The sequence below is a fragment of the Buteo buteo genome, chromosome 19 (genome assembly GCF_964188355.1).
Source record: "Buteo buteo chromosome 19, bButBut1.hap1.1, whole genome shotgun sequence".
NCBI lineage: Eukaryota > Metazoa > Chordata > Aves > Accipitriformes > Accipitridae > Buteo > Buteo buteo.
The window spans coordinates 24,600,376-24,612,937 of NC_134189.1; the positions used below are offsets into that span (position 1 = coordinate 24,600,376).

The following is a 12,562-nucleotide window of genomic DNA, read 5'->3' on the forward strand; positions in this document are numbered from 1 at the left end:
GCTTTCTAATAGTGTTTCTTCCTCTAAGACTGCAAATACGTGTATTTCTGAGGTGGAGCTCAGTAGAGCTCAGCCTTTTTAGTCTGCAGATAAGGACGTGGAAATGTTTGGTTCAGAAATGCTCTTTCAGTTCAAGCTTTGGTACTAGCTTTCTGCCTAATTACAGAAAGAAATGCTCATGACTTCACAGTCTACTGCAAAGCTTCAATGCATTCATCCAGCAGGTCTATTAGGTCCATATAGACAGTGTTCTGCTTCCTTTGGCGGAAATGAGAGATCCTTAATAAGAAACTTGAAAACAAATGCTACTGAGTGATGATACCAGCAACCTGCTAAAAATGTAGACAATTTAATAAGTGAGAGAGCATTTTGCAAGATTTCTGAAATGCAAGAATTGTTTTCCTTTGAAGATCGTTCTTGAATTGTGCTTTGAGTGTTATGCTTGAATAAATGTTTGTATTTAGAGCACAAACTTAGAAGTATTACTTGTAGAAGCTTTAGATAATACATTAATTTAAAAAGTAAAACTTGTGGAGCTAATTTGCTGTGTATTTTCTTGTGCTTCTGCCTTCAAACTGTGCTGTAAACTTTCTTAGCTTTCTACTAATCCTTGGTTTTAGCCAGCCTGCAAGTGCCATGAAAACAGAGGAAGACTGCATATTTTCTTGGTTCTCAGTCCAGGCAAAACAAGGAGGTAGAAGTGAATACAGAATTGTTAACCTAATTTTGTTAAAAACCAAAATTGATATGAAGTTTTGCATATTAGTGTAGAGTTTTTCTTATTTGTTTTTTTCAGCTTTGAAATATTTGGTCTTTTTTCAGCCATTCAGAATGTCAGTTTTAAAGACATGTTGGTATTGTTATTCAGTGAAAATTGTAATTTAAGTGTGTTCACTCTTTGGGTGCTTTAGAATTCCCCAGGTGCAGATTGCAAGCATGTTTAAGTTAAAATACAAATATTTTCCAAAGCTGTAATTTATGTAGGAGGTGTTTGGTGACTCTGAGTTACTGGATACAGCTTGGGTTGGAGCAAAGCCTAGAAGCTGTATTTTCGTTGTGCTAGCATATTGCAATGGCGGAGGAAAACAAGGAAGGAAGGAACAAAGATCTCAACAAATCTGTCCATGTTGCGATCTTTACTAATCCACTTTCTTTAGCAGTATCTCAAAGTATACCCATCCTTGGTTATGCACAAGTGCTTTACAGTATAGTGCTATAGAGGGCAGCAATACTAAAATACAGATAATTCATTTATTTTATACGCTGTATAGATACTGCTCGCCTCAGTCACCAAGGTGAGCAGCTCTAGTACTGGCACGACCTGCAGCAGAGTGCTCCAGCGCAGTGCGTGAGGAGGGCTTCTGAACGGGGGGAACCTCAGAGGGAGCCGAGAGACCCACCAGGAGCCCACAGCTCGCATGACAGCAGTTGAAAAGACCTGGTTGGGGCTGAACCCCCCCCCCAAGAAACCCGTAGGGAGTGCTAGCGACCAGGGAGGGCAACACAGGGCACGGTGCAGCAGTATGCATGCAGGAAGGGTGCTGTAGCTCTGCCGGCTCGACCGTGGAGCAATGGTATCCACCTGGCAGAAGGCTGTGCCTTCTTTAAACTCCGCACCCGCCACGATCAGCGCAGCTTCCCAGACAGGGCTCCAATGGGAGCATGCTGCCACTCACGTGTCACGCTGCAGGCTGTGCCCAATATGCAGACTGGACTCACTGCTAGGGAAGTCTGCTGCCTCCCTTGTGCCTGGGTTAAAGACATGAACAGAAAACTTCCTACCCTGGTACAGCCCTCAGATTATTATCCATTATTGATTTTTCAGGTAGGCAGTGATGAAGTTGCAATAAGAAGTCCAAGGGCAATCAAGAGAGACTTCAAAGCCCTGGGACAATGGGTTAAGAGATCAGGAGCATAAGTAGTGTTCTCCTCTATCCTTCCAGTTGCAGGGAATGGTGAGGGAAGAAACAGGAAGACCCAGCAGATCAATACCTGGCTCTGAGCCTGGTATCACTGGCAGAATTTTGGTTTTTTTGATCATGGCTCTGTCTACATGACACCAGGCCTGCTGGTGACAGATGGGGTACACCTGTCTCAAATGGGGGAAAGGATCTTTCTGCAGGAGTTACCAGGGCTCACTGAAAGAGCTTTAAACTAGATTTGAAGGGGAAAAGGGTTAAAACCAGACTTGCTAGAGATAAGCCTGGGGGTCGTACGCCAATGTTTGAGGGATGGTGTGCTAGCAAGGTCCTTCAGTCTGCTCCATGATGTGCTGAGTACACTGGAGCACATCTGAAATGTCTCTATACTAATGCGCACCCCATGAGGAATAAACAAGAGGAGCTAGAAGCTTTGGCCTGGTCACAGAGCTACGAGGTCATTGGCATAAGTGAAACCTGGTGGGATGAGTCCTGTGACTGGGGTGCCATGATGGACGGTCATAGGATCTTCCAGAGGGGTAGGCAGGGGAGGCAAGGTGGGGGTGGGGGTGCTGTATGTAAGGGAGGAGTTGGATTGTATGACACTTACAGTTGGTGATGGCATGGTTGAGAGTCTTTGGGTAAGGATGAAGGGGAAAGCAAATAAAGTAGGTGTTCTTGTGGGGGTCTACTATCAACCACCCAGCCAGGATGACAACACCGATGACTTATTCTACAAGGAATCTCTAGATCAGCTGCCTTTGTCCTTATGCGTGATTTTAACTTCCCAAACATCAACTGGAAATATCACAGAGTGGACACAAACAGGTCCAGGAAATTTCTGAAGCATGTTGAAGATAACTTCTTGGTGCAGGTATCTGACTAGGAAAGGTGCCCTGCTAGATTTGTTTGTAAACAGAGAGGGACTTGTGGGCCAACTGGTGATTGGTGGCTGTCTTGGTCACAGTGACCACAAAGTAGTTGAGTTTCAAAAGTTGGTGATAGGAGAAGAACTGCCAGCAAAACTTTGACCCTGGATATGGGAAGAGCAGACTTCGGGCTGCTGAATGATCTAGTTAGTAAGGTCCCCTGGGAATCTGCTTTTGAAGGTGTTGGGGTCCATGAATGCTGGTTACTTTTTAAGAGCCATCTCTTAAATATGTTAATAGCAAAAGGAGAATCAGAAATAGCATTGGGTTGTCGCTTGACGAGGTTGGTCACCTCACAAATAGGAACATAAACAAAGCGGAGACATTTATTGTTGCCTTCTTCCTCTCTGTCTTCAACACCGATGATGGGCCCTGGGAACCTCAGAGCCCTGTGTTGGAAGACCATGCTTGCAGGGATGATAAACTCCCAGCCGACCCTGAACATGTTCAAGACTTGCTGCTTCAGCTGGATGCGCATAAATCTGTGGGGCCCGATGGGATTCATCCCAGGGTACTGAAAGAACTGGCTGATGTCATTGTGGGACCTCTCTCCATTATTTTTCAATGGTCTTGGGAGTCTGGAAAGTCCCAATTGACTGGAAGCTAGCAAGTGTTGTTCCAATTTTCAAGAAGGGTAAGAAGGAAGACCCTGGTAATTACAGGCCTGTCAGTCTTACTTCAGTGCCTGGAAAAATTATGGAGAAGGTTATTCTGCAAGTTACCAAAAAACACTTGAGAGACAATGCAATCATTGGTCATAGCCAGCACGGGTTCATGAGGGGAAAGTCCTGCTTAACCAAATTAATTTCCTGTTATGATAAGGTCACCCATAGTTGACCAAGGGAAGTCAGTAGATGTGGTGGTTTTTTGGATTTTAGCAAAGTTTTTGATACTGGCTCTCACAGTATCCTTCTGGATAAACTGTCCAGCACACAGCTAGACAAGTCCATAATAGGTTGGGTGAGCAATTGACTGATGGGTTGGGCTCAGAGGGTTGTAGTAAATGGGATTACATCAGGGTGGCGGCCAGTCACCAGTGGGGTTCCCCAGGGCTCAATTTTAGAGCCAGTGCTCTTTCATGTTTTTATAAATGATCTGGACGCAGGAACTGAATGTACATGAAGTAAACTTGCCAATGGTACTAAACTAGGAGGAGCTGTGGACTCCCTCAAAGGTCGAGAGGCCTTACAGGGAGATCTGGATAGACTAGAGAGCTGGGCAATCACCAACTGTATGAAATTTAACGAGACCAAGCACTAGATTCGCCACCTGGGTTGGGGAAATCCTGGTTATACATACAAATTGGGGGATAAGAGGCTGGAGAGCAGCTCTTTGGAAAGAGATCTGGGGGTTTTGGTTGATGGCAAGTTGAATATTATTCAACAGTGTGCCCCGGCAGCCAAAAGGGCCAACTGTGTCCTGGGGTGCATCAAGCACAGCACAGCTAGCTGGTCGAGGGCGGTGATTGTCCCACTCTCCACTGCACTGGTGTGGCCCCACCTTGAACAGTTTAGGACGTCTCAATATAAGAAGGACATCATAGTATTAGAGTGTGTCCGGAGGAGGGCTACCAAGATGGTGAAAGGCCTTGAAGGCAAGACCTACAAGTAGCGGATGAGGTCATTTGGTTTGTTCAGCTTGGAGAAGAGAAGGCTGAGGGGTGACCTCATCACAGTCTACAACTTCTTCAACAGTGGCAGTGGAGTGGGATGTACTGATCTCTCTCTGGTGAGCAGTGATAGGACACAAGGAAATGGAATAAAGCTGCATCAGGGGAAGTTCAGACTGGAGATTAGGAAAAGGTTCTTCACTGAGAAGGTGGTCAGTCACTGGAACGGGCTCCTGAGGGAGCACCAAGCTTGACAGAGTTCAAGGAGCATCTGGATGATGCTTTTAGTCATATGGTTTAATTTTAGGTAGTCCTGCAAGGAGCAGGGAGTTGGACTTGATGATCCTTATGGGTCCTTTCCAATTTGAGATATTCTATGATTCTATTTTGAATACACAAAAGTTGACATTGCACGTTCTGGTTTTATGTTTATAAATTCTGTTTCATGATCTAGAAATGTTTCATATACTTGTTAGTTTTAGGAAAGATATGCTTGTAGCCTCCCTCCATTTCTTATTCTTAAAAATTTTAAGTTTTGGAAAGAAAAAAAAGAATAATATTGTGGTTTTTTCCTGTGATATACTGATGGAATGGAGTTTAAACCATCCTTGTATTCATGCAAATCACATTCAGGAACAGATTATATCTCCCTTTTATGTACTGGCTGGCATATGCATATAAAAATTGAACATATTAAGAACATTCCTTTTTATTGCATCTTTCATCTCAACAAGCTTATTTGTATTAGTCATTGGAATAAATTAGATGTGCAAACTGTAGTCTGTCTTTTAATGAAAAAACCTGATATTTTTTCCTTTTAATTCTGATAGGAAATAGTTCTGGTTGTGTTTTTTGGTGCTGAATATGTGGTCCGATTGTGGTCTGCAGGCTGCAGGAGTAAGTATGTTGGCTTCCAGGGAAGAATACGGTTTGCCAGAAAGCCAATATCAATTATCGGTAAGATTTAAACTCTTTTTTTCCTTAACTTTGCTATTATCATCCATTTTAAAGTAAAGGTCTCAACTACTGCAGAGACTGTATTGCAATTCTGAGCTATGTCTATCACTCAAGCATTTATCTATTTTGTGAACTTATGCAATTACTTATTCTTTTGGATTGCTAGAACTGAACATTTAAAATATGGCTGTGAGACCCAGGCAGACATCAGCGTAAGAAAGGTAAAATTGTGAAGTCAAGAAATCTTTACTAAATCTACTTGTGTAATTGGAGAAAATTGACAAATTTTGAACACAAAATCCTTTCTTAGGTCTGCTGTAGAAAGCAAACACAAAGTTGAGTATGAATTGCAAAAAACATGGAAACGTGCAAAGTATAACTCAAGAAAATTCCCCCAGGTAGTACTAACATTAAGCCATTTTAGATAGTTTGAGGAACTATTGTGGGTAGCACCTCTGGAGTAGAAGAGAGCTTAGGGGGAGAGGTGACTAACAGAACCTGTGAAACAGTGAGGGATTAATAAAAGGTGATATTCAGACAAAATTGTAGTACACCATAAAATCAGTGTTTCTTTTTTAAGCCTGTGATTTTATATAGACTCCAGTAGAGCTGTGAATTTTATGTTGCTCAAATATCAACTCATTGAGTTTTAAATAGAGCAAAGTGGGAGAAGCGAAAAGGGTTTCCTTAACCATCTGTGACTTTATGAAACTTGGTGCAAAAACTCAGGAAACAACATATTCTATTATACATCTAGATGTGGGTAGTGAATAATGTGACGAGATACTGTACTCAGGTTTGGGGTTTTGAGAAAGAAGTGTTTCATTACATACAAAGAAATTCTTCAGCTGCTTCTAGAGCTGTTATAGTTTCATGATATGTGAAGTCTATAGGTAACTTTTTTCTACTCATGGTGTTCTTGACTTCTCTTTCAATTAAGAAATGCTTCTTAAGTAGGTATGTTAGAGTACACAGGTGCAGGAGAAAATGTGGCACTCCCATTAAACTATGATTTCAACTTGGTGGTGGTTCTTTATACTGGTATTGTGCATCTTCCACAGTAAACATTAATGTTTGTATAGCCCTTGGAGAAGATACGCTGATTTTTGTTAAGAAAACCTAAGAATGACTACAGCTGGTTGTGCATTCAAAGGTATCAGTACTGTTTTTACATTTAAAGTTCATCTAAGAATACAATACATTTAAAGTCAAGATTTGGTTTTGCATTTCAAATGCAGATGGAACTGTGTCTACACTAATCCAAATAGCTAAACTTAGGAAATACATTTGCTGTGAATGATAGAATCATACTGACTCATCCTATCATTTTCAAATTAACAAGCATAAAATACAAACACTAGAAAAATATATTAAAGTATTAGTACAGAATGTAAAAAATAAGGTATTAATTTTACTTTTGCATTAATATAAAAGTCCTTATTTTAAAATCAGAAAATATAATTGAAATGTCTTTGAAATCAGAGAGATTTCTTTTATGAATTTTTGTCCACACTAAAATTTGGATTAATTCTTAGAAAGTTCAACTTGGGTAGCAGTTTTGAACTTCTTTAATTTCTCCCATTCTCTTTCCTTTTTTTCCTCTCTCTTATTGTAAATAGAAACTATTTTGGTGCTTACTACCAGAAAGAGATTAATAGTCAAGCCTAGTTATTACTTTATTTTATAAGCTTGTTTAATATTATTGTGTTCCATGCTGCATAAAATAGTATGTTAACGTGCAATTTCTATAACTGGGGAAGGAAAATAGGGGGCACACTATTTCTTGAATGGTCTTTAAAAATTTTATCTAAAATGGAAAATGATGCAACTTCTCTACCTTGTAAATCAAAATTTTTTCTTTCTTAGGTAGATTTTCTAAAGTTAGCCTATTTTTTCTCCTCTTTGCAGACAGATTATAGGTGATTACATGTAAGTGAGAAAAGAGAATTCTATAATTAAAGAACCTGTCAGGAGACATAGATTGAATTCATTCCCAGAATACCAAGAATCCATAGAAACATCACTTTGTCTGTCCATGCTTCTTCATTCCCTAGTTCACAGAATGAGCATGTTTAAAGAGTGTGCAGTGCTCTTGTACTATGGCAGAAGCTGTAATACTGATACCTTTCCTAAATACTGATTTAACACTTCCATTACTTACTCTTTCAGTAGGGTAAATGCTTCTGAAAATCCCCTAATTAGGGTTTTATGAAAGGCAGGTACCAAGCACAGGGAAAATCAGGAGAATGTCATTTCACAATCTCTTTTATCCTTTTGTTGTTGTTGCAGAAAATGTCACAAAGAACCAATTTAGGAATTAACTTTTGTTTCTCCTGGCTTTGACAGCATGCAGTTTGAAAGATATAAGGGGGACATAAGTTACTGGTGCAAAGACCTGAGTCCTGTGTGTTCATCTCATACTGTCCTTAAGTAAAGGACAATAGAACTTTATTTATGAGCACCTTTAATTGGTTATGTATACAGCTCTGAAAAAGCATCAGCACCTGGTACGTAAAGCTCCAGTTACCGTGTATAAACCTAATTTATGAAGTGCTGATAGAACACAAAAGTTCAGCAAAAAAGAATGTGATGTAAATCAAATTCAAATGCGTGCATATAATCTGTTTAATTTAAGTCCTTATGGACGACATATTATCTCTGGACTACTAAGAACACACCTGAAAGCTGAAGGCTATTTACATTCTGTAAAATACTCTGGCAACTAAAAATTAAAATACAAATGCAAATATTTTTACTGTTTTAAATTTTAAAAGGATTAATTGCTTTTAATCAAAAAGCTGAGAATTGCATACTAGAAAGTAAACTTGTGAGAACATTAGAATTTGCTCAAAAAAAGCAGTACTCAGGTAAGCTGCATTATAGGTATTGCTATGTGCTGTGCTGAAGTTTATGCATAACCAAGCAATATTTCACTGGCAAGCTGATTTTTTTAGATAAAAATGGCAGCTGTTTGGAATTTCTCAAGAATTCAGAACATAAGAGTAAGCCATGGGGACAGTAGACTAGCAGTAGATGAGGTTTTCAAAGCTGTGTACTACACATGCTAAATTGCAGGGAATGTGATTTATGTAGGTCTGTCATTGACATATGTAGTGCACATAGTATATAGAAGATGCTATGTCATTTTTGTCTCTCTACACCTCGTGTATATACAGACATGTTTGCAAACACGTAAGCAGGTAGAATGTTTGAGAAGGATATCCACATATCGCTGTTTATAAATTACTGGAATTCAATTTTTAAAATTACCAAGGCTTCCTGACACTTTCTTTTTTTTAAGAACTAACATAAATACTAATGTAATACTAATCTAAATACTAATGCTTGTTAGAGTTGAAAAAGTTATTTAAACAAACGTTGGCTCTTTATCCTGATATTTTCCATGCCAAGTGTCTGCTTCAGTTTGAGTCCTGTGGAGACATTTCATGCAAGATGCTTAAGCTGTTCCTGAAAAAGTCAATTCTGGCGATTTCTTGAGGAGAAGCACTAGCACTTCCACACTTCGAAGCAGATACTTGAAACTTAATGAGAAAATAGCTTTTTGCTTTTCACTGAAAATCAACTCCAAGCGGACTGACTAACAAGCCTCTGAAAAATTGGTAGCTTGTTTATGCTTAAAATGCCCTGCTAGAGAATGCTTTTATATTCATCAAAGATTCAATCTGCAGTGAGCTTGCAGAATTCAAATTTCAGGTTTATCAGAGCAGCAGTGCTGGGGCTGGTAGTGGGAAATCTGTTGATTTTGGTTTTATAGTGCTCTTCCTGAAACTGCCCAGGACACACGGAAAGGGAAAACACCATGCTCGAATGCTGAGGTGAAGTGGTGGGGTAGGAGGAATGGACTGGGACATACAGGCTTGGTGAAATGGCAGGAGGATGGATGCTGATGTAAGGAACTGGGAGGAGGACATATAAAAAGACTGACAAGCAAGCAGGGGGTTGAAGGAAAAAAAGTCGGGGCTGAAAATATACGGGATTGAAAGGTGCCAGTGTAAGGGCAGAAGGATATGCTGAAGACCTAGAGTGTAAAAAAGGATTGTTTGAACCAGTAACCTGGGATTAGTATGACAAGCCTAAAGACTGGAAACTGGCATGAAAACTAGGAACAGAGAAGTAGAGATAGAAGAACAGGTTTGAGGGGAAAAAAAAGAAATATCTCTACCATGGAGAACACATTTTCAGAAAACTGGAAAGTAGAAATGAAAAATCTATGTTACTGTCACTACCTGATTGAAACTAATTTCCTAAGTGTCAGTCTTTTCATCCTTCAGTGCTGGTCGTTGGATGGATATGTATATGTCTGATAATTTACTAAGGGCATCGGGTGCATCATTTGCATTGCTGTATTATGATGTGATGGGAAGAAAATCCTCCCTAAATTCTGAGTGTTTATAAATGTATGTTCACACTTATACATGATAAAGGGACAGTATAAAAAAATTTGGAAGGTCACATACTCAAAAGTTAAGATTATCCCAAAATGGAAGCTCTTTCTGTAGCCTTAACTTATCCCTCCCTATATTTATTTTCATTTTCATAAAGGTACAATTATTGTAGTACAGTCTTTAAACTGATTGAGTGCTATCCCTGCTTTTACAGCAAAAATCAGACTGTTACTGGAATTTAATCCAAGTCAGAGAGTGAAGGATACTGTTGGTTGTAGAGCCACTGCAATATTTGTTGCAGCAAATACCTGTTGTAAATTAGGCAGGAGAATGTTTAAAGGAGAGGGAAAAGAGTTACCCTTGTTGAAGGCAACTGTTGTTGCCTCCAAAGTTGGATTCTATCCTGCATCTTGCCTAGGCATCACACAGAAACTCTGTGGCAGTCATTTAAATCAGTTTTCACAAGTGTGCCTCATTTTCTGGATGTCCAAATGAAGACTTTGAAGTCAGGTTACAGAGGTTCTGAGCTCTCACAGCTGCAAGTGAAGTCAGCAGGCACTATTTTTTTTGAAGTGCTATATAACATTAAGGGCTCTGAAGAATAAAGTACTGCCTGTTTAAAACTGGCAAGCAGAATTCACCAAAACTTTTCCTCATTCTGGCTACATTTGCTACCCATTTATAATACTATCCTTTATTTTCTGATTAGAATTTGAAAGTGAAGCATTTAGATGCTCTAAAGAGGATTACCACAGAAACGCCTATGAGGAAATGAGAAAAATGTCTTCTCAGAATAGTGTTAGAACAGGGTTCAATAATTAAAAGCAATAGACCTGTTCACTGAACTAGGACAAGAGAAGATAAGGGATGCTGGCACTGTGAACACAATCCATCATTTGCATTGTATAATGCTGGAACTGTGTAAACTGTGGAGTTGTGGAAAAAAAATAAAACTCTGGAAACAATTATTTTTTCATACAATTAAAGACTGTATCACAAAGTAAAACAACAACTCTGATTCTTTTTAGGCAGCCTTTGTTCTGACAGTTCCCTAAACTTTGAAAACTTGGCTTTACAACTTTGATACAATTTTTAAACTAAGTGTATGTATGTGTATATGTGTGTGATACTTGCCTTTATGCATTTCATTACTGATCTAAGCAAACCCTTACTTTCCTTCTTAAGTCAAGAGCCTTGATCCAAAATGTGGATTCATTTCTGGGGTGTACATATGCCTTGCCTTTGTTATTTTTGTGGCAAGCTGCCTGATCTGCCAGGATCTTTAAAATTTCCATTATTACATTAATCATGGAAGAAACTATAGTCATTGGTTTTTTGATGTGAAACTATTACATTAACTTACTGCCCACCAAATTTCAGCTAACTTCATTTATTTTTTTAAAATGCTTTCCTCAGTCTGTGTTCATTGTGTGTTTCAGTGCTGAGAGCTAACTTTTAATACATTCTTTTTTTTTTTTTAACAGATCTAATTGTGGTAGTAGCGTCAATTATTGTTCTGAGCATAGGATCTAATGGACAAGTGTTTGCCACCTCTGCAATAAGGTATGTTCTTCTAGTGACTGTAGCTCTTCACAACTGCAGATATTATTAGATGTCTATCTAATTTCCCAATTTCCCAATTAGATGTATATATAATTTTCCTAATATAGGAAAAGTTATTACATTGAAACACTGGACAGTGGAAGACTGTGTGTTATTGTGCTTGGTCACTGGTTGGGAAACAAGAGTGCAGAAACAAGGCATATGAAGAATGGTGGGAATGCTGAAGCCAAGAGGAAAAAACTAAAGAAATATTATGTCCTATATAAAACATCAAACAGCTCTCTTTCTGAGACAAAGGAGTATTACAGAACATTGGTTTATTTAAGAAGTAATCCAGACAGCACTTAGTATTTTTTGAGTATGAGTAATTACTTTGTTTAAAGAGTAATTATGCTTTGGTGGATTTGTTTGGCACAAGTAACTCAAACCATACATGAACCAGAAGCATTTGATGTCTACAGTGTTTGTTCAGCTTGCATCAAGTACTGCAAGCTTGTTTTGGGAAGTAAAGTGGGTAACTAGAAGAAAGGGATGATAAGCAGAGTAGGTGTACTTCCAGTTCCTTCGAACTTAACTTGCAGGATGTGCTGCATGTTCTGTCACAAGCCTCTGATTTCCAATGCAGTCTAATCACTGGGAAGTGAGAATGTACAGTACTATCTAAACTGTCTGTATGTGTAGGCAAACAACGGAGGGAACTACATATACATAGGTAGTATGTAAAAATACATATAAAGTATTTTTAAGGTAACTATTACCATAGAACATTAATACTTACATGATGATGAAGACTCACACAGACAGCATGAATGTAATTTATCAGCTCATATAGGAGAAGAGGAAGGTGAATGTGAAAATTCCGAAGATTTTGTTTAATTCAACTAGAAGTGTAGGAAGAAGTTTAATGAAAAGGCCTGCTGTGTGTTTATATGTGAACCCAGGTGGCTTTGGGCTCAGTGCAGCCTTCCCCAGTGTTAAATTATACAGTCACTGTCCTACAACTCAGAATGCTTTCTGCCAGGGAAGATTAACCCATGTCTCTGCAGTGTTGTTACTGCCCCATTGAAAACCCATCTGGGTCAGGCAAGTCTTAGTCCCATCAGGTTTCCTCAGAACTGTGATGTGAGTGGCTGTTTTTGAATTAAGAAGGAATGAATATCATATCCTTGCCTTTGTTTT

At 39.1% G+C, this 12,562-nt stretch overlaps 1 protein-coding gene across 18 annotated transcripts in view; it reads left to right on the plus strand.

The window, feature by feature from the left end:
* Window positions 1–12,562, plus strand: part of LOC142042141 (potassium voltage-gated channel subfamily KQT member 1-like) — a 515,171-nt gene that overhangs the window by 40,953 nt on the left and 461,656 nt on the right. For all 18 annotated transcript variants that reach the window (XM_075051709.1, XM_075051710.1, XM_075051699.1 and 15 more), the window contains exons 4-5: window positions 5,288–5,414; window positions 11,305–11,383. In XM_075051709.1, coding sequence (XP_074907810.1) covers window positions 5,288–5,414; window positions 11,305–11,383 — 206 coding nt within the window. The remainder of the gene's footprint in view (window positions 1–5,287; window positions 5,415–11,304; window positions 11,384–12,562) is intronic.